Source organism: Lichenostomus cassidix, chromosome Z (genome assembly GCF_008360975.1).
Source record: "Lichenostomus cassidix isolate B80296 chromosome Z, HeHo_3.0, whole genome shotgun sequence".
NCBI lineage: Eukaryota > Metazoa > Chordata > Aves > Passeriformes > Meliphagidae > Lichenostomus > Lichenostomus cassidix.
In genome coordinates, this window is record NC_139511.1 from 64344975 (window position 1) to 64370900 (window position 25926).

The 25926-nt window shown below is 40.7% G+C and overlaps 1 protein-coding gene across 2 annotated transcripts in view; it reads left to right on the plus strand.

Annotated features, from left to right (window-relative positions):
- ADAMTS12 (ADAM metallopeptidase with thrombospondin type 1 motif 12) overlaps positions 1-25926 on the plus strand; it is a 146928-nt gene that overhangs the window by 115090 nt on the left and 5912 nt on the right. Inside the window, exons 17-23 of one of the 2 annotated variants that reach the window (XM_085042200.1) lie at positions 3873-3999; positions 11002-11212; positions 13694-14842; positions 19333-19485; positions 21996-22169; positions 23767-23913; positions 25682-25835. In XM_085042200.1, coding sequence (XP_084898326.1) covers positions 3873-3999; positions 11002-11212; positions 13694-14842; positions 19333-19485; positions 21996-22169; positions 23767-23913; positions 25682-25835 — 2115 coding nt within the window. The remainder of the gene's footprint in view (positions 1-3872; positions 4000-11001; positions 11213-13693; positions 14843-19332; positions 19486-21995; positions 22170-23766; positions 23914-25681; positions 25836-25926) is intronic. The other variant, XM_085042201.1, reaches the window with a different exon arrangement.

Consider the following 25926-nt stretch of genomic DNA (forward strand, 5'->3'; position numbering starts at 1 on the left):
GCTGCAGGACAAGTCTTAGTGAAGACAGGCCTACAGATAGATAAATAAGAAAAACGTATTAGTTTTAGTATTTAGTATTATATTTAGCCCAAGGTTAGTAGCAAATAGCTTTCAAGGATTATTGCAATTATCATTCGGTAAACAATAAACCAATATTTTTAGGATAAAAAGGAGGACCAAGAAAAGTGAACCGTTGAACTAATTTTGACAGCTGCAGCCAGTGGGAGAAATTGATCCTTACTTAGACTTCTGTTCTCTTGGCAAACCTGGACCTGCCAAAGATTCAGCATTGGTCCTTTCATCACCTCTGGTTGAAAACACAACAGTAAATCCTAGGGTGCTTTAGGCTTTGGTAGCTACAGAGATCAGGACAATGCAAACAAATGCTTTCTGGAGCCAAGAAAGTAAAGCTGCCTTAGGGAATGACAAATTGGGCTACAGGCAGGGCAATGGATTGATGCAGGAAAGCTTCATCCATCCTAAGAGGAAAAAATATTATTTTAGCCCTATGATATAGTTCCTTATCCATGGGAAATGTGCCTGGAAAAAGTCCCAGTGATGCATAAAGGCACTGTAGAGTAAGCTGTCTCCTCCCAGAATGAATCCAAAATATCCTGGAGATATTTTCCCTGAGATCCTTGGCCTCAAGGTGGCCCTACACCATGCCCTGACATATATCCTTCTCCAGCTCCACCGCAGTGGAAAAACAGAAGATCCAAATGTGTTTATGGCTTCCTTCATTTCCTTCATGTGGTCCCATCTACTGTAGTGTCAAAGATGACTCTGGCCAGTTTACTGTAACACTTTTTACAGGGGAAAAAGTACTCTCTGAAAAATTAATGTTTTATGTGGCAAGCATACCTAACACAGCATCCAGGGAAAATGAGAACACATTGCAATACCTGACATTCATTTGAAATGTAGAAAATAGATAACTAATACATTGCAGTACAGTTCATGGCAAACAAGCACGAAAGGGGATAATCTGTAGTAAAAGTCATAAGCCTTTCTCTGTCCTCAATGCAGGACAGGTTGAATTTCCTCCTGCCATTTGCTTTATGCAGAAAAAATTGCTTGCAGTGCAGCATGTGTGGACACAAGTTCCTGCAAACTGCTGCACCCCCTGGACAGGAGCTGTGCCTCCAGAGCCTGCTCTCAAGACAGCAACCAGAGCCTGTCAGCTTGTTTACATGCAGGTTAATTTAAAGGTGCCACTCAGGTTTTTTTCTAGACCAAATATCTATTATTCCTTCTTTAAATCATCACAGAATCACAGGATGGGTAATGTTGGAATTGCACCTTTCTTAGCAAACCAAGTGAGAAATCAAGATCTGCATGGGTCCGCCTCACGACTAAAGAGTCCTGCATTAGGGATGAAGTGTCACAGAGGAGTAGAAGGAAATCTCTGAGCAGATTTAGTAAAATGGAGACTATCCTTTGGTCTGATGATTATCTTTCTTGGTTTCTCCTTTCTTTCTCAGAAATGCTTGTAGGAGTTTTTTCAGAGAGCTGAGATAGTACATGTCAGGTGAGCTAATTAGCATTGAGGTCAGAGAGAAGTAGAAGTGGTTAAGGGAGGAAAACAGCTACCTCTCTCAGCCCTTTAGAAATAGTGTTAAGGTTTCAAATACTACTGAGATTTCAGTATATGTAGAATGTTTAATCTGTGGCTTAAATAGAATATTACACACTGAAGTTATATAACTGTGTAATTACTAATTAAGGCACTGTCAGTGAGGGGTGAATAGTTTTCTGCTTTTCTAGTTTTTCTTTTCTGTTTTCTAGTCAACCTGCTCAAGGTGATAAAAACAACTGTTTCATTGTATCATAACATGTAAACCTACATTTATATGTGTGTGTTGATATATGTGTATACGATTCCTTCCAGTTTTGGAGCAGAACTGCCAGAGATTTTGAAACTACAGTTCGAGTTCACATAACTTTCATAATAAAAGTTGCCTGTTAGAATAAATTAGTTCACTGATGTCAGCTGATCATTTTATGAAAATGTACAGCTTCAAAGCAAAACTGTTGCAAAGTTTATAGTGGCTTTAAAATGAATTGCAGCAGCTAAAATGACACAAAAAATTATGAAAGCAAAAGATTTCTTGTTATTTGTATTTGGAACAGCAGCATATCATGATTTTGAACGGGACAGAAACATTTCTGTGAACTGCTTTGTTTACAGCTAGCAGGAAGGCTGCTAAGTATTCCAGTTACATTTGTACCATAGCATAAAAGAGAGCACTGCTCCCTGGGAGTCCTACAGCAAGCCAAATTTTTTTCTCCTGTTTGAAGTCACCTAGGAGATCACCATGTCCAGACTTCTTGCAGCCTTGCAGCTATTTCCACACCATGTTTCCTGGAGCTTGAATGCCTTAGTCCCTTACTCTTCCCTTGAGGGTGACTCTAATCACTGCTCTGGCAGATCAACCTTCACATCTGACTGGAGCAGAGTCAGTCATCAGTCCTTGTGCTGCAGTCCGCAGTTGTTTTATATGTCTCAATCACAAGTCTGAAAGTAATCAAAAAGCAAAAACATTTTCTCACATACCTTGTGTTCTGAGGTGGTAAAAAACGGGGTGTAGGTTTCCATTGGTTTCTATGGAATGACCCAGATATGCATGGAAAACTCCCTTCTAGGTTGTTGAGGCAGCGCAGGGTTAATGATTGGATTTGCTGCTCCTACAGCTCTTTCCCAACCTTAACATTTCTATGAGTCTATGAGTCTATATGTTGCAGAGGAATATATTCCTATCTTGCAATTAGTTTCTATGGATTGCTGCTCTTATCTTCCACACTAGTTTTTAGGAGGCCTGAGGAAAGGAAAAGCTTCTTTCCTAAACATACTGCCAAATAGCCTAACACTTACCCTTGATAACAGTGCTGTTAGACTCTGTGCATCCCAGGAGAAGAAGAAAAGCTCTGGAGATCCAGTAATCCACACACCATGTGTGTATTATTTAATTGCTGTGAATTATTAGCACAGTTAATTTAATGAGAGTTAATGAGGTTTTTTTCAGTCTTTTTAGTCCTTAAGATTTGTTGGGACTATTTTAATGCCTCTATAGCAGTCTCACTACAACCTTTCAAACAGTAATATTTCAATACTTTTCTTTACATTGGGTTGCAGCAAGAGATCTGCCTCAAATTATTGCAGAGCTATGTGGAAAGCAGTCCCCTGGAAAATGGCTTTCTTTAGATTCACACTAGGGTCATGTAGTATTTTGCTTCATGTTTCTCTCTGTTAAATGAGTGGGATTTTGTATACATGGAATTATCAGGAAATAATCCAGATTGTGTGCTTGGGATGTTTCTGTGTATCTCTTCATCACTGTGCTTTGCTTCTTAAGCTGAGTGTTGTGGAGTACTTACTTAGAGAGCAGAAGACTTCGTCATCTGTGTCAGTCAAAATGTATGCAGAAGACTTTTTTCATCATCTGTTTCAGTCAAAATGTGTACTAAAACTTCTTAAAAGTTGAATTCACATTAAGGGTCACAGAGCTGTTCTGTGCCTCTGGTTTGTGTTCTGCTTAAACAGCCTTCCCAAAGTACCAAGAAAAGGTCAGCAAAACTAGGCTTGTTGTGAATAGCGTGATGCTGCTGTGTTTCCTCTTGTCTGTGGATAACCCCAAAACCCTTCACAGCCATTTAAACCTGCTTCAGGGCCTGCAGGAGCCCTTTCTGAGGCCAAAAAATACGTTAAGGAAAGTGCTTTCTATTACATTACTTGAGCTCCGATCTGATCCAAAAGAGCTCTGCTTAACCTTTTCAGCTTGACTAAAGGATGCTCATACCTGAGGATTTCTGCAGTTCAACCCCCCAGCCCACAGATACTATTCTCTGTTTTTTTGTGTGTGTTTTTTTGGAAGGGGTGCGGCGGCAGATCGCCCACTGCATGTGGAAGGGGAGTGGAGCCATCAAAAACTCCTTCTGTGACCCAGCAACGCAGCCGAACGGGCGCCAGAAGAAGTGCTACGAGCAGGACTGCCCACCCAGGTAGGGGTTCTGGGGGGGCTCTGGTGGTGTTAAACAGCAGCCTTTTTCCAAGGAAGGGGTTTCTGATGCCAGGCTGGCGTGACATCTGCAGCCTGCCATGGTGAGAGCTGCCATGCACTGCACAGCAAGATGACAGAAACCCCATAATAAAGTAGAAGTGAGCCACCCCAAGAGGTTTCTGAGGCAAGTTACTGTGCTGGAAGTGGCAGAGATTGTTCTCTCATGTATGTAGATACTATTTTTGTTCAGTTTGGGTGCAGGTGTTCCTGAAGACCATATAAGTTCTTATTTTAAAATTGTATTCTTGGCTTAGCTCAAGTGGTAGTGCATTACTGTGTGTTCCAAAAAGTTACTAGCAGGAGTCTTTTGATGCTGTTTCTCAGTATTTTTGTTGCACCTTTGTCCTTTTTATGAGAGATGATGAGAGGAAATACCCACTTCTATGTCTTGTCTTTTATACTTTCTTTATAACATTATTTGGCATTTTTTGTTACGTTCCTTCTTATTTTTAACTACGAGTGAATTGTTGCTTTCTTCATTCTGTGATCACATTGGAACAATTTTTTCCTTTCTTACAACATTCTCTTAATTTGTCTTCATCCCTGGTTTTTCTGTGCTAACATTTTAGCAAGTGGGGTTAGGAAGACTAATCACAGCAAACATTCCAGGTGCCAGCAGAACTGTGAGCTTGTACAACAGGAGCAAATTTGCTGGAAGAGATCAATATTGGTTTTTGTTTCATGCTTTAGGTGCTAGAAGATCGTGCTTTTGTCTTTTATTGTCTTTGAAAGTTCTTTATCCTGCTGTTCACAAAGGTACACCAGGCTTTCCCTAGTAATTTTAGTTCAGTCAGAGTCAAATTGAAGCAGTGAGTCCTTGGAGTTCATTGTGTTGCATTTGCCAGCAGTGAATTTCATGAAACTCTGATGTAAAAATTTCTGCATGATTGTTGGTTTTACTAGTTGTTTCCAAGTATCTTCACAACAGTATATTGTGGCTCCTCTGGGAATTACATCTTTGTGCTTGCAGCATAGACTACCAGCATTTCATAATTCTTTGTAGATTGCCAGGAAAAAAATTGACAGTAGACCAAACTTCTAAATTATTTGACTAGCTAAGATCTGAGGCTACCTATATACTTTGAGGTGTTTTTTATGGCACATATAAAGTGTAGTATCAGTTTAAAAATTCCAGATTAACTCAATTTATGCCACTTATGTTCAAAATTATTCAGACCTGCTCTTGAAAGTGAGGGAGTGGAATTTGTCCCTTGTTGAGCAGATTGCAGAATGTCATATATGAGCCAAACTCTTCTGCAGACCAGACAGAAAACCTCTTGTCTGCTGACAGCCTGAGTGATGTTTCTTGTGCTCATTCTGCACTGCAGGGGAAATCACTGGCCATCCTTCTGAGGGCAGCAAAATCATGACAAAGTGCAGGGCAGGAAAACCATATGTATTTAATTCTGGAGTCATGTTGTATATTTTTTTTTCTCTTAGTAATATAGAAGTGACTGTAGCAGCTTGACCAAGGTTCTAAGTCCCTGTTCTGGCTCTCAGCAGGACCTATGTGCCTGAGGAGGAATAAGGCAAGGCAAATATAAATCAGATTTTTTTATAATGCTCCTCCAGCTTCCAACTGGTTTTAATTCAAGGCATCTCCAGAGGTTTTTATGTCTAATCAGTAACCTCCAATGAACTTCACTTCCAAGTACTCATCCAGCCTCCTTCTGCAACCTTGTAAAATTTCTTTTATGTGCGACTTGCTCTGCAAGAAGTTCCAGAGCTCTAGTGCCTATGTGAAGCACCACCACATTTTAACTATTTTGAACCTAGCTCTCACTAGCTTCTCTTGGTGGCCCAGAGTTCTTGTGTTGGTAGAGATGGCAGTGAAGAATTAATTATTATTTTTCACTCTTCCCAAGCCCACCCTTTTGTAAATCTGTTCTCTGTTCCAGTCTGTAGTCACAGAGTGTGATTTAGTTGGTATTCACTTTCCACGGCATGTGGCTCCTCCAATCCAGACGTGCTTACAGATGGTTACTAATCTTCATTTGAAATCCAAGACAACTTGGTGCAGTTTGTTGGTTCTAAAGAAAGTCTGAATACTGGGGGAAGGTGTGACTGTCCCATCTGGCATTATATGGGATGACTGAGAGTCCATGTGAAGCTGCTGAGCACAAAGTGTTCCATAGAGAGGTGGCTAAATTCTGTGCTAGAAGTGAGGACAGTGCTGTTAAACACAGCACTAAAGGAGACCTTTGTTTCGTGCTGCAGCCACAGAACTGAAATCATTTGATGACCTTGCACTTCTCAACAGTGAGCCAGGTGCTTTATAGTAACGTTCTATCTAAAAAAAATGGTGGTTGTTTCCTTGTATAAACATCCCTCTGATGATCTGCTAAATCCCACTGATGAAAAACATTCTCCCATTAGACATGCTGCTGCTAGGCCACTAAATAAAGAATGGATAGTTTATCAAACAGTAGCTACAGACAAAGAATAAAATATTTGTGGCTCTCACAAACCAGGTCTGATCTCATTAATCCATTTCAGGAAGTTAGTTTAAACTGTTAAAATTACAGGCTTCTGAGAAGTTTTAAGCCTTAACATTCTTGTTTGTTAGCTAATTTGCTCTATATTTATTTTGCACTTCTAATTTTGCGCATTTATTATTACACTTTCCCCTAAAATAATTTGGTGCAAAAGTAATAAAATATTAAAAATATCACAAAACATGTATGCCATGTTTTGACTCAGAACAAAATAAAGGTGGCTGGACAGCTGAGAGTTAAAATGTCATGAAACCACTCGTGCAATTTGAGTGTTAGTGCTTAGCTGCAGGGCAGTAAGACTGTAGCATAAATGCATGATTTTTTCCACATTATTCTATGGAGTATGGTTTCCAGTGGAATGTTTCTTTGGTAGGTAGGTATTTAGTCCCATAGGTTTAATCTTAAAAACAATTGATACTGCATGGGAAAGAGTAAGATTTTAACTACTTACAGCATTGTGAATAAAGTTTTGCTTTCCCCTGTAAAGAAAATTGTGTGGAGCCTTTTTAACTTGACTACCTACTTGAACAGAGCAACCATAAATAAATCATTTTACAAGTACTTGGAATCTCCTGTTTTTTATCTGCTGTTATTGTGTTGCCTTGCTCCCAGACTGCTTAGTAGACTTCCAGCAGCATAATAAGAATGGGAAATCTGGTTTCTATTATGATGCACAGAGTGAGAATCTGTGCCCTGTAGTATTTGCTGTGCCTGATGCTGTACAAATACACAATGAAAGGCAACAGTCTCTCTTTAGGTGTGACAAGGCATGGTGGGAGGGAGGGAACATGCAGACCCATAGGCATGGTTAGCAAATTTTGGTTCCAAAATCCCATGTTGCTGCTTTTTCATCAGATTCCACTCCTCATTCACCACTCAACATCTATGTATAGGTGAGGACTATGTCATGGGCATGGCTGTTGGGCTCTGCCTATTTTGTTGCAAGCCTTAGAAACTCAGTGTGGGAGGAAAAAGACAAGTCTTGTTTAAGGCAGCTGAATGCCACATGAAAGAATGAGATTTTCTTCCTCTCTGTTGCAGGCCTGATTGCAGAAGAGCTGAGCACTCACACCTTAAGCTGAAAATGACCTCAGGTTATGTTCTTACCAGACAGGCTGCTCTCTGTTGTGACAGTCTGAGGAAAATTAATGCTCATGCAAGTTAATTACCCAAATCGTGCATTTTGCTAGTTTGTTTGTTTGTTTGTTTGTTGCCACAATCTCTCCATGCCATGCCTGCCTGTGGAGATAAGACAATCATTTCACTTTGCAGGGATCAGGTGATGCATTAATACTTAAGAAAGAACCATTCAGTTGCTGGAGCAGTAAATGCCAGAGTTAGAATCAGAAACCAGAGGGAGGAAAAAGTGTTGGATGACAACTCCCATCAGGCTTTAGCTTGCACCAGCTTGTCCCAGTCTCTCACCACAGTCAGCACATCCACCTGCTGGTTTAACTCCACATATTCATTCCTTTTCCAAGCATCTCTTTGTGTTTGTGACCTAAGGAAAGTCTTGTTTATAACCTGCCAAAAGCTATGTCTGCCTGGCAGTGCCCTCCACTTGTTAGCTGGGCTGGGAGGTCTGACAGCTTGATCATTTCAGGTTAGAAGCTGTGTGTTGAGAGCTCAGATTGCTGTGTCAATTGTGGGTGTGTGCTCGGCCATCACCTCCAGTTTGGGTTATGTCTCTACAGTGTGAGGAGACAGCAAAAGCTCCAAGATAAGCAGAGTTTGGCAAAGCAGTCACTCAGGTGCTGCTCCCTTCTCTGTGGTCCAGAACCTGCTCTGGAGCATCCTGTATCTGAACAGACAAATGGCTGTTGGCTGTTTTGCCATCCTTGCTTTGTTTTTGTTCCCCTTTGGCTGCAATGCCATAGCTCAGGTCCCCAGGAGAAGCCACAAAGGGACAAGATTGCAGGTGGTTCCATGTCAGGTTTCTGACTCTTGGGTGTTTAAGGCATATGCATGTACCCTAGGATGAAAATAGGAAAACACAACATCAAAAATTCCAGTTACTGATAAAAATAAACTTCTAGTGAGAGCAAGTTTTTTTTCAAACTTACCTGCACTGAGTGAGAAAGAAGTCTGCAGAAGAAGTTACATGGCTGACTGTAGGTTCAGTTTGATCATGAAGATGCAGTGGGATAAAATCTTAATTCTGGGATTTTCTAAGTGTGGAGCATCTGACTTTCTTGACTACTTCCATGGCTTTTAAAAAGTGTTCTGTGTGCAATAGTTAATCCCACACCATTACCACTGCCCCATGTAGGTTCTGTAGTAAGATCTGATAATTTATATCTTGGAGTTTGGTATTTCAACGTGCCAATTGTTGAACACTCAGTCAGAGCCATTTTAAAATGCTGAGGGGGAAGAGGAGTCAGCACATCTGTACCTTGAAATATGTAATCTGGTCCCATTAAAATTAATAGAGCAATTCACATATTTATGTACAATTTGTGCCAAAATGCTAGCAATTTACAAGATTATAGAAAAGACAAAATTGTAAAGAAGATGCAAGAGATGATAATAACCCTGAAATGGCTTGATTCAGGTGGTGATAATTTATTCTTCTCTTTTGTTTTCTTGCTGTGTTCTGCTGAGAAAACCTTTTCTCTTTACTTGTTAGTTTTCCATTGTTGTTTGCAGCAGCCTGGAAGAGCAAGAAACAATCTGAAGGAAGGCAGCAGGAGGACAAAAATACTCTGGGTGGTTTTCTCTTTAAATTTGGTCCAGAGACCTTGCCTCAGGGTTGTGGTGGCAATGGGCTGCATTCTAGAGCAAAGTAGTCAGTGGCACAAAAGGCTTCTGAGGTGACATAAAAGGAAATGCTGTGTGTTTTGATAACTAAAGAGGAAGAAGATAGATGTAGGTACCACAGAGAAGAACAGATGTTTGCACAAACAAGCTGTATCATTGCTTGATTGTTTTGAGTCTTAGTTGTTTGGTTTGGTTTTATTTTTTAATTATTAGGAAGGGATACCTGTGCCTTCCACATCAGTGTCAGCTCATTTGCAATGGAAGTAAAAATGAGCTAAGGAACATGGAAACTGCAGTGAGAAGGGGAGAGGGATTGTCAGCAAAGACAAAGCAAGGAGTAATAACTTATAAATCTGGATGTTGTACTTTGGTGCATATATCAGAATAGGATTATTTTGTCTCTAAGTTCGTGGACCTTAAACGGAAAAGAAAACCCTAATAGAATGGTGTTGGTTGTAAGCCAAAAGTGACTTTTTTTTGCCTTTTTTTCCAGAAAGTTGTTGTCTAAATATATTTCTGTTTTGTTTTCATTTCAAGACTTTGTCATGACCTCCGTGAAAACTCAGGAACAATTAATATTGTCGAGGAGTTTTGTGGCTTAGAGTTTAGAGCTGGGTGAGATTTTTTATACAGTGCCTTGAAGTTGTATTCTTGCTTAGGGCACTCTTAACTGAAGGAAAAAGGCTTTTCTTGGTTTGGTGTCCCCCCCCCTTTTTTTTATAACTATAAAGATAAATCTTTAGGCAAACATCGCACTTGATGCCAATGCTTCTCAAACTGGAGAAACTCAGAAATCTTTGCTCCCCTTTCTTACCATGGAAGGCAGATATGCAGGTGCACAATCTGTTCTGGATCTGCGTGAGAAAAAATAGTTGGATGATGCTGGAGAAAGGCTAAGGTGAGCCAGATGTAAAGGGGACAGCTCTTGCTGGTAAGGTGTTTTGCATTGGAAAATACTTCTCTGGAGGAAACAGTTATCCTTAACTCAGTGGAACATTGCATAGCACACTATGAAAGACTGATTTTAATCATGACAGAGATGCACAAGGGGCTCATTTCTACCTTGTGAAGGAACAAAGTTTAGAAGAGTCCAGCCTAGTACAGACCTGGACACTGTGCCCAGAGGGAAAGCACTGCAGGGCACTGATTCCACACAGCAAAGCTCTGACTAACCTGCTTTTGGGTTGTATGTCTCACTGCTTCCCCTGATGGGAGCTGGCCTTATGGGGGTAACATGGGTAAAGGGACCTTTTCCACCTCTGTGCTGTCATTACAGGCTCCCCACTGATTCTCATTTGTCAGCTCTTCTGTGTCAGGGTAGTAGTAAACAGAAAAAACAATAGGATGGAGTAAATAGATTCCTTGCTTAGGTAGATTTGCTAGCAGTTCTTCAAATCTGGATTTGAAGGAGTGTCTACTCAGTGGATTCTTACACTTGATTGAAACATAAAGCTCAGTGCCTGATTCTGTCTGGAAAACCTGCCTGCTTCTGTCTTCTCTCTTTCACTGACTGACTGGTACTACAGCAGAGGGTGGATGGGAAAGCTTGAGTGATCTGAACTTAATGTGAAAAGCCTGTGTCTGGGCCCAGATTTTAAGTTACTGGCTCTTTTTCTCATAGTCTCTGCCCTTTTCTTTAACGTGCTTGTGGTGAGTTGTTTCCTGATGTTTCTCACCCGTCTGGTTTCCAGGTGGTGGGCAGGGGAATGGCAGAAATGTTCGACATCATGTGGCCCAACAGGCCAGAAGAAGCGAACTGTGCTTTGCATCCAGACAGTGGGATCTGATGAGCAGGCACTGGATGTCACCGAGTGCCAGCACCTGCTCAAACCAAAGACCCATCTGTCATGCAACAGAGATGTCTTGTGCCCGTCTGACTGGACAGTGAGCAACTGGACTGAGGTAAATCCATGTCAACTGAATCATTGAACTTTTTCTCAAAATGACCTATTGCAGTCAGCAGAGAGGACAAACGACCTGCTGTTTTACCTTGCTAAATTTTTTTAAAATGCTTTTTTTTTTTTTTAAATTTAATGTGTTCACAAATCCTTTGTGCAGAAGGAAAAAAAGCAGCCCTGCTTTCTAAAGACTTAGCAAGTGTTGCATGTTACATTGCTGAGCTTTTGGGACTGTAGAATGTAGAGCATGCTTAGTGCTGAAGCATCTGTGTGACAGTCATGGCCAACAAAGAAGCATTTTTACATTCTATTACATTCATAACTTTTGCATTCACGACTCTGCCTTTTTTCCCCATGGCTTTGGGAACATACAGGGATTGTTCAAAGCTATACCAAAAGAGGTTTAGGGTCGACATTGGGAATGGTTTCTCTACTAGGAGGGTGGTCAAACACTGAAACAGGCTTCCTAGAGAGGTGTTTGATGTCCCCAGCCTGTCAGGTTTAAGAGGCATTTGGACAATGCCCTTAGGATGCTTTGACTTTTGGTCAGCCTGAAGTGCTCAGGCAGTAGGAGTAGATGATCATTTAGGGTCTCTTCCTGAAGGAGAGTCTCAGCTGCAAATACAGTATTCACTAGACTCACTGCTGTGACCCCCCAGTTCACATAGTGAACTCATAAAATTTTCTGACAGTGTTGGATTGGTTTATGCTGCTCATACACCATTGTCGCAGAATGTTGGTTGTTTTTTTAATTGAGTAACCTCCATGTTTTAAATGCCTGTGGAAAAATAGACTGAGGTTGCATGACTAGCAGTACAATTACATAGGAATGGCATACTGCTGATGCTCATGTGCAGTTGGATTATATTTACAGCTTACTGACAAAAGTACATTTTTACACCTGCAGAAACTGGAGAGAGAGAGCATCAGAAGCTATTTCGCCTACACAAATGATAGGATTGTCAGGAGATTTGTAGCTGCAGAGTGTTCTTTATTGGCAAATGAAAGGGAGATATTTTACACATGTAAAACTTCCTTTTCTAAACTTACCTGTGTGTTAGAAGATCATTCTGTGTCTTACAACCAAACATACTTAATTAGGTAGATAATGAGGGTAGCATGTTGTTGCCATTCTGAAATGTCTTTTTAGTACATGGCTGTGATCTAAAGCTAATTCTGGGAGACAGCCATTACCCCAAACACTTAATCAGGTTGGATGTTCCTTTGAATTCCCTTGAATGCTGTTATAAATCATGCAAGTGGCAAAGTCTGACTATGTAAGTGAGTTGTATTTCTGTGTAAGGAGCTAACTAGTGTTAGTAGTTGTTGACTTCCCAGAAAAAGCAAAATCCTTTGCTGAACAACCTCAGAGGTCAAATCGCAGCTGATGTGAACTTGCATAGTTTTGAGTACTTTGATGTGTCATTCACCTGGAAGTGCAGGGAGGACAGACAGAATAGCTGATGAACTTACCTACTGTGAGGCTACTCTGCTTGCTGCCCTGCTCCTGTTGCTGCAGAGCTGATGTTATTCTACAGGTGTAATCAACAGAGTGCCCCAGCAACACAAGGGTCACTGCTGTTTCTAAAGCCCTGTGATCCAGACCAGCTCTAAAATGAGTTAGATATGCCAGAGGTATTAAAGTCCTGGGAAGAGGAGTGTTCATCACTTCATGTTTATCACCTGGTTAGGCTCCCTTGCATCCTAAGAATAATTTCTGCAGTAGGTTGTTTGCAACTTCTCCATTCCTACTCAACCAGTCATCCAGCCTTAGTATCTAAAAGCAGAGAAGTGTGATGTCACAAAATCCTTAGTGGAGCAACAGCTGCTGAAGGCATGGCTGGACCTGCAGGCCTGAGGATGACAAACATCTCAGAAAAGCTGGATCTTCTTAGCTTCCAGCACCCTTTATACACAGCTGTGCTCCCATTTAAATAGAAGCCGTGTAGGCTAATTACTTTCGGTAGTCTCTAATTGAGGAGAGACTTGCTACTAGCTCTGGCAGCAGTTCATGGCTGTGCCAAGAGTGAACGAAAAATCCATTTCCTAAAGTCAACAAAGATCTGTGAGCTGCAGGGATCATCACAGCAGGTTTGTGGCACTGTGAGCAGCACTGAGCTGGTCAGGTGTGGCTTTGAGTGCACGTTTTTGGTCTGGTTTTTGTAAATATGATGGAGAAGGTATTGGATAGATGACTTCATGAGTCAATGAAGAAACCAAATTCTATCATATTACTTTGATATTTTGTCTTTATCATGTAGTCTTTTTTCACTGCTGTTTCCCTGTGGTGACATTTACTGTTTGAAAAATTTGGAAAGAACTCCATGATAGCAGAACATAACTAGAATGAAGGGCTTGTTCTTCAGGAAAAGCTTTGTAATTGATTATTTGTCATGATGCTTTTGTATTATAAATAAAATGCCATCTGATACTTATGTGCAGTAGAGTGAAGAGGGGAGATACATTAATTCTGTTTCATTTGCAGTGCACAGTCACTTGTGGTGGTGGAATAAGGATGCGTAATGTCACTTGTGCCAAAAATAATGATGAGCCATGTGATAGTTCCAAGAGACCAAACTCTAAGGCCCTGTGTGGTCTTCAGCAGTGCCCTTCTGCTGGAAGATTCCTGATGCCCCCACAGGCACCCAGAAGAGGCAAGATCATAATCAGTAAAACAACTGCTGAGCCTGAGCGGAGTCTTCCTCGCAGAAAACCCAGACCAAGCCCCAGGTTCCATACAACAACAAAAATACCCAAGCATGAAAGTGTAACTCCCTTTTTGCCTACATCCTCTGGTTTGGGTAATATCTCAGGAAAACAGGGAGCAGCCAACGGGACATTACAAAACAATTTTACTGGATCAAGTGATGTTTACAATTACCCAGGTGTTTCTACTGAAAATGGTTCACATCAAAATACTACTTCTTGGCCTTTTCATAACAGCTTAAGTACTGAAATTGTAAGGCATACCGAAAACACTTCTAAAAGGGAGCCAGTTTCTACTGCAGAGAGTGAGATGCAAGGAAGTGAGGACACTTCTGTTTTTTCTTTTACCACTAATCCAGAAATAACTTCCAGCTATGATTACTTAACTGAGGAATCTGACAACACTGATGGGCCACTTGGAGTCAGCAAGAAACCAGCTGATCTCTTTTACAGCACAGAACTCAATCCTGAAATTGGAACCAGAAGCACAACCTTGGACACTGCCTCTCCTGTCACTGAGAATGAGAGTGCAACTTCTCAATCCCCACCAGCATCTCATCATCAACACCCTTTTGTGCTCCATCCTGTCAGCAGAGCAGCACAAGGGTTGGCATTTCCAACAGCAGCAAACTCTGTCAGTCTGCAAGTTGATGTGCCTGTGGTAGAGGTAACCACCCCACCAGCACTGGTTACAGAAATCCCCTCAGTGCCTGGTCATGCACCTGGAGACCAGAGTGACAGTGGAGAGGAAATAAAGGTACCTGACACCATAACTACCAGCACACAATCCTCAGCTGTCAAGCATGCTCTGAAGAACCAAAGTGCAGCATCTGAGGGTGTTTCAATGAATGTCACAGAAGATGGCCGTGTGATAACATCCAACAATTTGCCCAGTGATGCATACTGGATAGTAGGCAACTGGAGTGAGGTAAGTTTTTTTTTGGTCATAAGAAGTGTGAGCATTTGTCTGAAACACTGCTGAGGAAATGAAGATTGTTAGTTTGTCACAATCATCTGAAATCAGTATCATACATTCATATGAAATACTTCTCACAAAAAAGATGGTAACTAAGATTAGATTGCTTATAGAGAATTAATATAGTCATCACATGGCTTGGCCATATTTTACAAACTTTAATTTAGTATCCTTCCCACTGCTAAGTTTTGTTTTTATGTAAACAGAGTTCTTTTTATGCTAATGGCTGTATATTCTTGAAATCATGATACCTAAAATGAGAAATATTGGTATCTGAACTAATCATCTCATTTTTAAAGGCCCTTTTTTACTGAGCTAAACAGGGTCAGATCTGGAAACCTTCTAGCACTGATCTGCCTCCGTGTCTCAGTATTGATGGAGAAGGCTATAAAAGGTCTCTTTCTATGTACCTGTTCGCTCTTGGGTCTGCTGGGAATGATTCACAATCATAGAGATGCAGAAATTCAGGGCCAGAAAGGGCAGAATGATGAGTGTATCCCATGTCAGTGGAGGCACATCTAGAACACCAAGATTGTGTTTGCTGCAGACAGTGGGTGAGACCCCTGCTCTGTCACCACTGCACCACGTTCAGGATGTGCACTCCTGATGGCACTTTGAAGTTTCATCTTGTGCCTTCCTGTGGCCGGGTGAGAATGGTCTCAGCTTCACCCAGGGACAGGTGAAGCATTCCCTCCCTCACATAGCCCTGTCAGAGAAGACCTGCATTTAGATCTGCTTGGGTGCAAGAGCCTACAAGAGAACATCAAGGGAAAGGTTGTGTCCCCAAGCCCTGAGCAAAGGTCTTCATGCTGCAGTCTGTCCTAGTCATTCACTATTCACCTTGAAATATTTTCCTTATGGATAGCAAACATCTTCAGTACTGAAAATGAAGATTCCTTTTACATGCAGACTGTGGAGGACAATTATCTTCTTAACAACTGTTTTGGAGGCTGACTTCTTAATTCTTTTCAGATTTTCCTTTTGTTCTCTAAATATCTGGGGACTTTGCTGTCCTTTTCTGGTCTTTCTTCAGTTTCATCACATACTTCTTGGTCAGTGATGTTCATTTTGGCCCCAGCGGATACATGGCATATAAAATGGAGTAATCACTATCATTTCATTTGTTACCCTCTTTGTGAATGCAGAAATGAGATTTGTCTTGTTTTGGAACCATCTTGCTTTGATTTATTCAATTTCTGGTCCACTGTAAACCCTGGGTCCCAACTGCAATATTTCTAGATCAGGAGTTCTCAGTTACATTTGGAAGCTGTGTATATGTGTGTGTGTATGTATATATACATATATACACACACACGTGCATGTGTGCATAAAAAGTTTTCCCTAAATTTAGTATTTTGCATCTGTTTTTGGTTTTCAGGTTACTGCTTTCTTACAGTTTTTATTGTGCTGAGATGTCATTGAATTCAGATTTCAAAATTCCTGCCCACTCTCCCAACTTGTCATCATCTTCAGATGTCTTAAGTGCATGCTGTCTTTCATCATTCAGTTAGTTAATGAAAATGCTGAAACAGAGACTGGCTTTGGACAGAGCCCTGCAGGACCATGATTGAAATGTCTGTTCATTTTGACACTGAACCACTGAGAACCACTTTGTCACAGTTTTTCAGTTAGCTGAACACCAAGCTTGTAATTATTTCACCTAGATTGTGTTTCCACCATTTGCTAAAAGAATGTTTTATGCAGTCATGTAAAAATGCATCAGACCAGCCAGTTCCTTATTTTCATTAATCCATGTCCCCCTGTCAGAGAAAGATATTAGACTCAATTGAATTATTTCTTCTAGACAGGTCCATGTGGCCTTTCCTTTTCTTTATCATCTTTGTTAGTATTTGCTATTTTGATCTTGATTGTTTAATAATTTGGTTTTTATCTTCTTGTGAAGTCACCTTGGGTGAAGCATTCCATTAGACCACAGATAGGTCTTTTTATTTTCCTAGAGATAAATTGAAAAATGTTCTTACCTAATCCTCTGGGACTTTTCCAATCTATTATAAAAATTAATTCTCAGCAGTTCAAAGATTATTGAAGAACACTTTAATGCATGTAGAGATAAGGTTAATACATTTGGTTTCACAGAACTGATGAAGTCAATTTGAGGATACTTAATGCATCTCACTTTGTTGTTCTTTAATGATTTAGTAATCTTTTGCTATTCTCATTCAAGCTGTTCTTTCTTGTTAAAATAAACATTTTGGGAAGCATGGCACATTAATTTTTTTTTCCTAATTTGAAGAAGTGACGAAAAAGAGAATTTGTGGGGTCTCCAGCCTTGGAGATATTCTGAAGCCATCTGGACATGGTTCTGAGGAGCTCCCTCTAGATAGCCCTGCTTGAGCAATGGTCCTTTCCAGTTTCAACCATTCTGTGGTTCTGTTAATAAAGTCAGCTATTCTCTTTCTCATTAAATAAGTTATCTATTTCACATACATACCTTGAGTCTGACATTCACAGAACCTTTTCTTTCTGTTCATTACTTTTAGTTCATTTTTAATCTACAGTTTTCTGACTTTATTTTTGCTCTTACTGCTTACCCCTCCTTAGTAAAACTTTGAGCCTGTTTTAGATGACATCTCTCCAAGGCATTGGTATTTCAAGACCACTGCATCTACCTAAATGAATGTCTTGCTATTCTCTTTCTCTTCTAGTAGCTGCCAATATTCTGATGTTGCTCTGTAGGAGATGTACATACTGGTAAATATATAGTGCCAGGCACAGTGGTAGTCACGGAGATGGAAAGGTGTGACATGTCCCATAACAGGGCTGGCACTTGCCCTTCCAGGGAGAGCACTAATTGGAGTAGGGCAAAACAGTGCCTAATTCCACTTCCTTTTCCTCCACTTCCCTGGGTCATTCTGGGCTGTCACTTTTCCGTTTCTAAGAGCTTTCTGGGTAGCAAAGATACTCCATTACCACCAGATCAGCTCATTCCAACAGCACCTCTGCTATTGGCCATGTGAAGTCACCTGCACTTTCTCCCCTGTGACAGACATCTGCTGTGCCCAGAGGAAATCTTGGTTCCCAAATGACAGAAGGGAAAGACTTCTGAAACTTATTTAGCATCAAACAACAGTGAAGAAGTTCAGGCTCTATCCTGAGACCATTTGCAGTATCATGCCTTTCTCTCTTGACCCCTGTGGCCTGCACACAAAAGACTTTGAAAGAATCCTGCTGTGTTTCACCTTCTTCAGACAAGAACATAAAGCTTTATCGGTGTGATCTGCTCAGCATCATCTGTGGAGCTGTCTTTGGTTTTCTCACATGTGCTCAGAATGGGGCTTTGGACAAAGGCTAAGCAGCCCTTCAGTACAGTCTTGGTGTTGTCAGACTGGTATAGCAAAGCTGGTGAAGGCATCAAAGCATCAGGAAGCAAGACTAGAGCAGTCCATCCTCTCAGTCAGAAAAACTGTCTTGGATAGGTATGTCACCAGGCAAAACTGAACAGTGATGTGCAATTTCCTTTAACAGGATCTTTGTGGCCTCTTGGACACAGAAATCTCCATGAGATCAAAAATCTTCAGTCTGGATTGTTTTTCCCCTGCCTTACCTTCAGCTTAGGTTTCCTTATTTTTCCAAGGACACTTATTCAGCATTCCATATTTAACTTACCCACTTTCCCACAGGGAGTTCAATAGTGTTGGCTCTCTTCATTGTTTTGCTGACTAGATCCAAGATTATTCATGCTGTTTCTCATGCCAGCTACAGGCTGCTTAGTGTGTGTTGGATTTGTCTCTGTGTACAGTTCACTGTCCCACACTCTCTAAGGCAGAAAAAGCTAAATGGGTGTCTCCAATGACTTTTCACCCCTTCCTGCTTCAGAATACAATGACAGTGTTTGGGGTTTTGTGAGAAGTGTGCACTCTTGGGATATGAACTGGAATAATCAATATTCTCTTTCCTCAGACACTCAAATCCTCCCAAATGTTGAAAGACTTAGCCACTTCCTGTATTAATAATTCAGAGAAATGTTTTTCCTCTTTTCCCAAGATTCTCACACACTTTATTAAGATTTTTAATGTCATGTAGTCAATTAGCTGACTATCTCATCAGCAGTGTTAGAGGTAGAGGGAACAATGCTGAAGATTGGGTGCAATTACATTTTACATGGGATCCCCAAAGATAACAGAGGAAAACAATGGAACAGCTGGTAAAGATTTAGAATGTCTCAATAAGCAGGAGTTTGCCAAAGAAAAGAAGTGCATAGTATAAATCAGGATTGGTATTGTCTTAAGAAACTAAAATAAAGCCCTCCTTCAGAATACAAAGTAAAATTTGGGTGAACCTGAAGTCCTATTTTGAGTATCTCAGATAACCTAGGTCATCTAAAATGACTCTAGATACTTATGTTTAGGTTCCAGGATTTTTTCCAGAATAATGTACTAATGTTGAATTTGCCCCTGGGCTTTCCTCTTGCCCTTGTGCAGTGCTCTACCACCTGTGGAATGGGAGCTTTCTGGAGACATGTGGAGTGCAGCAGCAGGAACATATCTCACTGTCAGGACATGAAAAAGCCTGATCCCTCAAGGAGATGTTATCTCCGCCCATGTGCTAGCTGGAAAACAGGAAATTGGAGCAAGGTAACTTCATTCAGAGCTGTGTGTGAACAGTAAGCTTGCAAATTTCAGTGAGTATGAAATTCTAAATACTTCATTTTAAAAACAATTATTTACTCAGTGAATGCATACATGATTCCCAGTTGACCACTCAGCACTGATTTACTAATTTCCTGACCAAGTTATATGTGGAAACACATCTGCTGTGAATTTTGCTCTTCCTGTGGTGGGTTGTGCTCATTAACTCTTGCATCTAGAGGGAAGGCAGGACTCACTGCTCATGTTCTGTGAAAATGGTAGGACAAAGCTGTGTGTAGTTGTTTATGGCATCTTCTTAATCTCTGCCTCCAGGGGCATACCCTGATTTTTAAGAAGCAGTGGGAATTTGGAAGATGAGGTTGTCATGTTCCTATTCACCCTTGTCACCATGTACTCTCTCTTATATGACATGGTCTGTTCCCCATCCATGTAACCTCTAAGTTTCATATTTAAAAAAAAAAAAAAAAAGAAAATTTTACTGGGGAGAATGAATGCCTGCTATATATAGGGTCCTGTTTGGTCTTGGTTTTGTACCCATGGCCTGGTAAAGGGACAGAAGAGTATCCAGGGTGCTAAGTGGAACCCAAGAAATTGTGTTTGAGTTTTAAGCTGTGTGAAGAACATCTGGAAAAACTTTGCTGACTTCTTGAAGCTTATTACATTTTGTCTTCATGCAGTCTAAAAATTGAGTTTCTAACCACAGGTTATTTTTCGAGACTGAAAAAAAGGTAAACTACAAAATCCTGGTTTAAATATTGTTGATTTAATAAAGAAAAAGATAGGTGTTTCAAACTTTTTCAGTACACATCATTTCTGTGGACAATGTTGTTGCCATTGGGCTGGAGGGCAGATTGATACGAATAAAAGGTTATAGTTACACAACCTGTGTTACTATTGAGCTCTTTGACGTAAAATTGATTTTTACAAGAATTACATGCCTGTTTAGAAAGTTCAGGAAAGGCCAGGGCTTTACATAACCACATTTAAGCCTTCGAAATTAATTTTAAAAGATACATAGACATCCTGACCTCCCAGCTTCAGTAGGGCAATTTCACCTTCACTTTTTCTTCACAAATGTCATTGCTCTTGCAACAAGGGAATGATAGTAATGTCGCTAAAAGTAGCTAGCAATCAGGTTTAATGATAAAATATTATAGCAAGCAAGTTTTAAAAAAATGTCAGTCCAGTTATGAAACAAGTTTGAGGCAAGAGGCTTCTCCTCATCTGACCCTCCTTATTTTCCATCAAGTGAACTATACAACCTAACTAAAATTTCATATAAAAATGACTAAATTTTACTTGCTTTACAAGTGGCAGTTGTTTTTTGTTACTCATTTCAAACATTTTTGACACCTTATGACAGCAAGGTGGCTAGGTTCCCTGCTAGTGTAGTAGAGCTTTTTCTGTTCCCCTACTCTCATTTAATTTTTCCCCTACTCTAAAAGAAAGGTGCTTCAGACTAAATCCTAGAGTCTGAGTTTAATGCCAGATATAATTTGCATATATTTTGAGGCTGTTGTACTCAGTTTCATGCACAGCCACTTCTGTCCACTGTTTCTATCCAGAGAGACAGAAGCTCCTGTGGACAAGAGTAAGAATTCCCTTTCCATCCATTCTTCATCTCCCAGGGGAAGTATTATATGCAGGTTCCTTGCTGAACTAAAGGATGCTTATCTATGCAAAGGAGAACAGCAATAGTTGCTGTTGCATCACAGTGCTAAATGTGAAAACTGATCTGAGATTATTCAGTGATGCAGTTGGAATTGGCTTTGATTCTGCATGAAGACAAAATGTGTATTTTTCCTTACCCTTGGAGTTGCAAATTCAGTTCTTCAAGAGCAGGAAAGGTCCTGGACTTTGGTGCCTTGGGGAGGACCTGGTGATGCTGCATGAGGCCTTGTAAGCAGCTCTGGCTAGAAAAAGGAGACTGGAAGGGCTCACTTTGCTCCCCAGCAGAGCTCTGAGCTGAGCAGTGATATCACAGGCTGTGAGTGAGGCTCAGGATGCTTCTGCCTTCCCTCCCATTCTCTCACACCCAGGCTGTTCTTAGGGTATGAATCCTTCTGGTGTCATGGAGGAGCAAGGAAGGTGATGGTGGGAACTGCTACTCATTCTCTTCCTCCCTCTGAAACAATCTCTGAAACTGACAATATTCCTGCACACAGAATCTATTTTTTTTTATTTATTGCATTATGACTCTGTCACTATGACATTTTTGGAAATAGCTGTGAAGATTTCCCAGTTAAATGTGCATCCATGTTATTAATGGCCACAGCAGTGTGGGAAGGGAAGTACTTACATGGCATGTTCCAGGCTGCTGTGATGAAAACCACAGTGTTTAAGCCTCACGACAGATTGGTGTTACGGTGAACTGGAAATTCCCTCTGTTCAGGATGCTCAAAGCTCAGGCTGTCCTCCTCCTGTGTGACTGGGGAAGGTACAGCCCCTCAGGGGAGCATCTTGTGGAGATGTGCCCGTCTCTGTTTTGTGTGCAGTGCTCTGTGAACTGCAGTGGAGGCTTCAAGACCCGAGATGTTCACTGTGTTGATGTTCGGGAAAAGCGACTCCTCAAGCCTTTCCATTGCCAGCTACTTGGCTATAAACCACAATTCAACACCAGCTGTAACACACAGCCTTGCTTGCAATGGCATGTGGAGCCCTGGAATGAGGTATTGTGCTTTAAAAGAAGCTTTGGGGTTCAAAAACTTCCTTTCAGGTGACAGAGACTGTTGGATCCCACGCTGACAGGTAACTTCAGCTCCAAGGAAGACACGCAGCTGGTGTGCACCACTCTGCAGTTCTTGTGTTTGGCTACACAAAAATTAGCACAGGTGTTCTTAAGGCTTCACAGAATCATTCTTAGGACTGCATGTGATTTACAGCTGGAGCTGTAAATTACCGTTTCCTGAAAGAGAGAAGCAGATGGCCTGGAAGAAAATTTGGTTTAGTTATCCTATTGAAGCAGTAAATGTGGCTCATTTAGATGAATCCTTTTTGATGCCATTTTAATGTTGCTCTCTCATTATGGTGAATTTAGAATTTTCCTTTACACTTGCAGACTGAAATTTTACGGACCCAGTGGTTTAGACTGGACATAAAATAAATCTGAATTTTGGGCCCCTTTGTAACAAGAAACTGTGCCAACAAACTCAGAGGCAGCCAGACACACATTTATGTCAACTAAAGCATGTGCTCTGATTCTATTTTAGTATTTAACTCTACTGAAAGCAGCTCTAGAGAAAAGTGTCTCAATGTTTGTGGCCCTGTGCACCTGATGGTTTGAGATTTTAAGGGAGCTGATGACATATTCTTTACAGGGCACTGACAAATCACACCTGGAGGAGACCAGGGTGTGTGTTTTCTGTCAGAGCAATCAGTAGTGGTTGGAAAAATAAAAATAGCCAAATGATTGCACTTGTTTGCCACCTAAAATATTTTATAAAAACATTAGTCCAACCCTGGCAGTTGTCCTCGTGCTAAGGACACTGCATAGAAGTGGGTTCAAAAGATTAATTTATCAGATATATTCTTCTGTCCATAGGGGTGCAATTCCTTGTAGGACAGGAGCGATGCATTTTTCAAAGTATATCTGGTACCTTGTTTCATGTCAGAATGTGAAATACATTGTGTATTTCAGGCAGACTCTACTGCAGACTTAGTGAAAAAATAGTAAAATATCAGTCAGTAAGTAATTCTAGAATGTGGACAGAATAATGTTTAAATAACTTGGGTCACTGTATTTGTATGACACTTTTATTGCCGAACAGTTCAATTATTGTATGGATTGAATTTTAATGTCCCAAACCACCTCATAAAATTGAGATGGTGAATTTCATGAACTTGTTCTGTCTTCAGTTAGTATTACAGATTAATCCTCCAGACATGTGACTTCTAATCTCATTCTTGTTGGAGAAGCTACTGGTGTTGGTGATGCTCATGAGCAGTTCTGTGCAACCACTTCTGTGCTGTCCCTTGTCCTTGCAGTATTATGTGTCAGGAGCAGCTTTTCCCTCTGTAACAGCTTCTTCCCTGTCTCCTTCCAAGCACATGGAACAACTGTCTCAGTGCAGAGCTTTTCTTCATGTCTGGACTTCAGGACTTGGTGTGCAGACTAGCCTAAGCATCTCTATAAACCTCCAGACCAGTGCCCCAGGGTTCTTTTTACCTGTGACCACACATTTCTAAATGAACATTTCCAACTGTCTTTGTGGTCTGATTCTGGTTTCTCACCCTTTCCCCGCTCTGACTGTGCCCATCTTCTGTCAGTGTTCAAGGACATGTGGTGGTGGCCAGCAGGAGCGGCACATCCGCTGCCCACGAGAAGGGCACTGTGACTGGACCAAGAGACCTGATGCCACTGCACCCTGCAACAGGCAGCCTTGCACACAGTGGATGCACCAGGCCTGGAGCCCGGTAGGATTCAGTTTATTTCTGTCTTGTTTTTTGTAATGAATTGACCATATTTGGTTTCAGTATCCACTTGTCTCTCAGTGGATACTGAAGTGCCAAGTTACTTACCTCAGTGCCAAGTTACTTACTGTGGCAAGTGTAGTTTCTAATGCACAGCTGAAGCTACAAGCAAAGAGCTTTCAAAAACAATACTAAACATTTAATAGACAGCCCATGTCTGTTCCTTCAGGTGGCAGATACTGTAGCTTCTACTTCTTGTTGCTGCATTACATTTTGTTGCAGGTCTGGGGCTTTTTATCTTGTCTAATAAAAAATGAGTTACTGTTAACATTCTTCCTCTGCTCATTTGAAATTTTCCACTGTTTGAGGCTGTTGGAGCGGATTGGGTGATGCTTAAAACAACTTTGTGGAATGTTGGACTTGGCCACACAGAGAGAAATTCTGGATTTTGACCAATAGCCTCCTACTTTAGCACCTGGAAATCTTATTGACAAATATGAGGCATATCTTTGGGGAACCTTCCAGTGTCTGCTATACATATTGTTCTAGAAAGAAAATGGTATATCTAATAAACCTTTCCCTCCAGTTTCCTTCATAAACATTGCATCCATTGCATACATCTCACGGTGGAACAGAATATCAAAGGAATGTTAAAAGCAGGAGCCATGAATAAGGAAACAGTGGAGACTCATTTAACACAGAAAATGCATTGAGCTGGTTTTGACAAAAAGCCATTAGATGGGACATGACTATAATACAAGGTAGAGTTAGTGTAACACTTAAATATGGAAGTTAAGTGCATAAAATAAGCAACTGAATACCAAACAATATAGCCAGTATTTTATTTATTAATCCCTTATTGATGTATTCATTAGTAATTTTCCTTCATAAAAATATGTTAAATATCAATATAAAGTTGTTGCAAGAATACCTAAGATCTTTCAATGTACCTCACACCAGTACTGTTGTGTTCCATGTGCAGAAATACACATTAGAGATGGGATAATTTACAGAACAAGGACAGAGGTTCCACTCCTGTCTTCATCTCTTGTGCTTCATTAGCTGACATTGTCAATCTGTTCAATTATTTATCTTGCTGGCAGTATTTATCTGTAGAGAACAAGAATTTAAAACTCATTGGAATTCTCAGATGCTCTGGGAAGTGAGAAGAATCAACTACATTTACAGAATGGTACAGGAATGTATTTTTAAATTGTTTGATTTTACAGCCTTCTGTGTGCAGCCAGAACAAGCAGCTGGCAGTTCTTTTGTGGTCATAAAGAAAGGGTAACCACCATTTAAATGCCAAGATAGAAACAAAACTTTATTGGGCCTTTTTAAAATCTTAGCTGGATCATTTGTAGACCTAACATTGCAATTGATTATTCATGTTTACCTTAAATAGGGAGAAAACACAGGCAATCAAAAAATGCTGTAATTTGTACTAATTTAGTTTGCAACTCTTTTAAATTGTAGGACTGGCATTTCAGATCATCCTCATCCTCCTCTGTAGGAAACAGTCCCCTCCCTCTATGTACACACTGCAAGATGCTGTATTTGTACTTTTTACTGTATCCTGCCAAACCTGGCCACACTGCACCATGGAGGAGTCTGGATGGAGCATGCTGCACACAAACTGCTGTAATACCTTTGCTTCCAGATCACATGGCAGTTATAGCTTCCTTTCACATCACAGCTCAAATACTGGCATTTTGCGAAATCTCCATGTAAAAAAAAAAGTTTTATATATGTTAAAATTGCTTTCTTTCAGTGCACTGTTTCTTGTGGAGGAGGCGTTCAGCAAAGAACTGTGAAATGCGTGAATACAGAAACTAATGAAACTGAAGGTGACAGTATGTGTGTGGATAAAGCCAAACCCACAAAATACCAGAAATGCAATCTGCAAGAGTGCAGGAAAAACACAGGTATGATAATACACCAGCAGGAAACAGTTTGCAAAAGGCTCTCCGTTTGTGCTGAGATTCTGCAAAACCTGGGAACTGACTCAGTCTATCA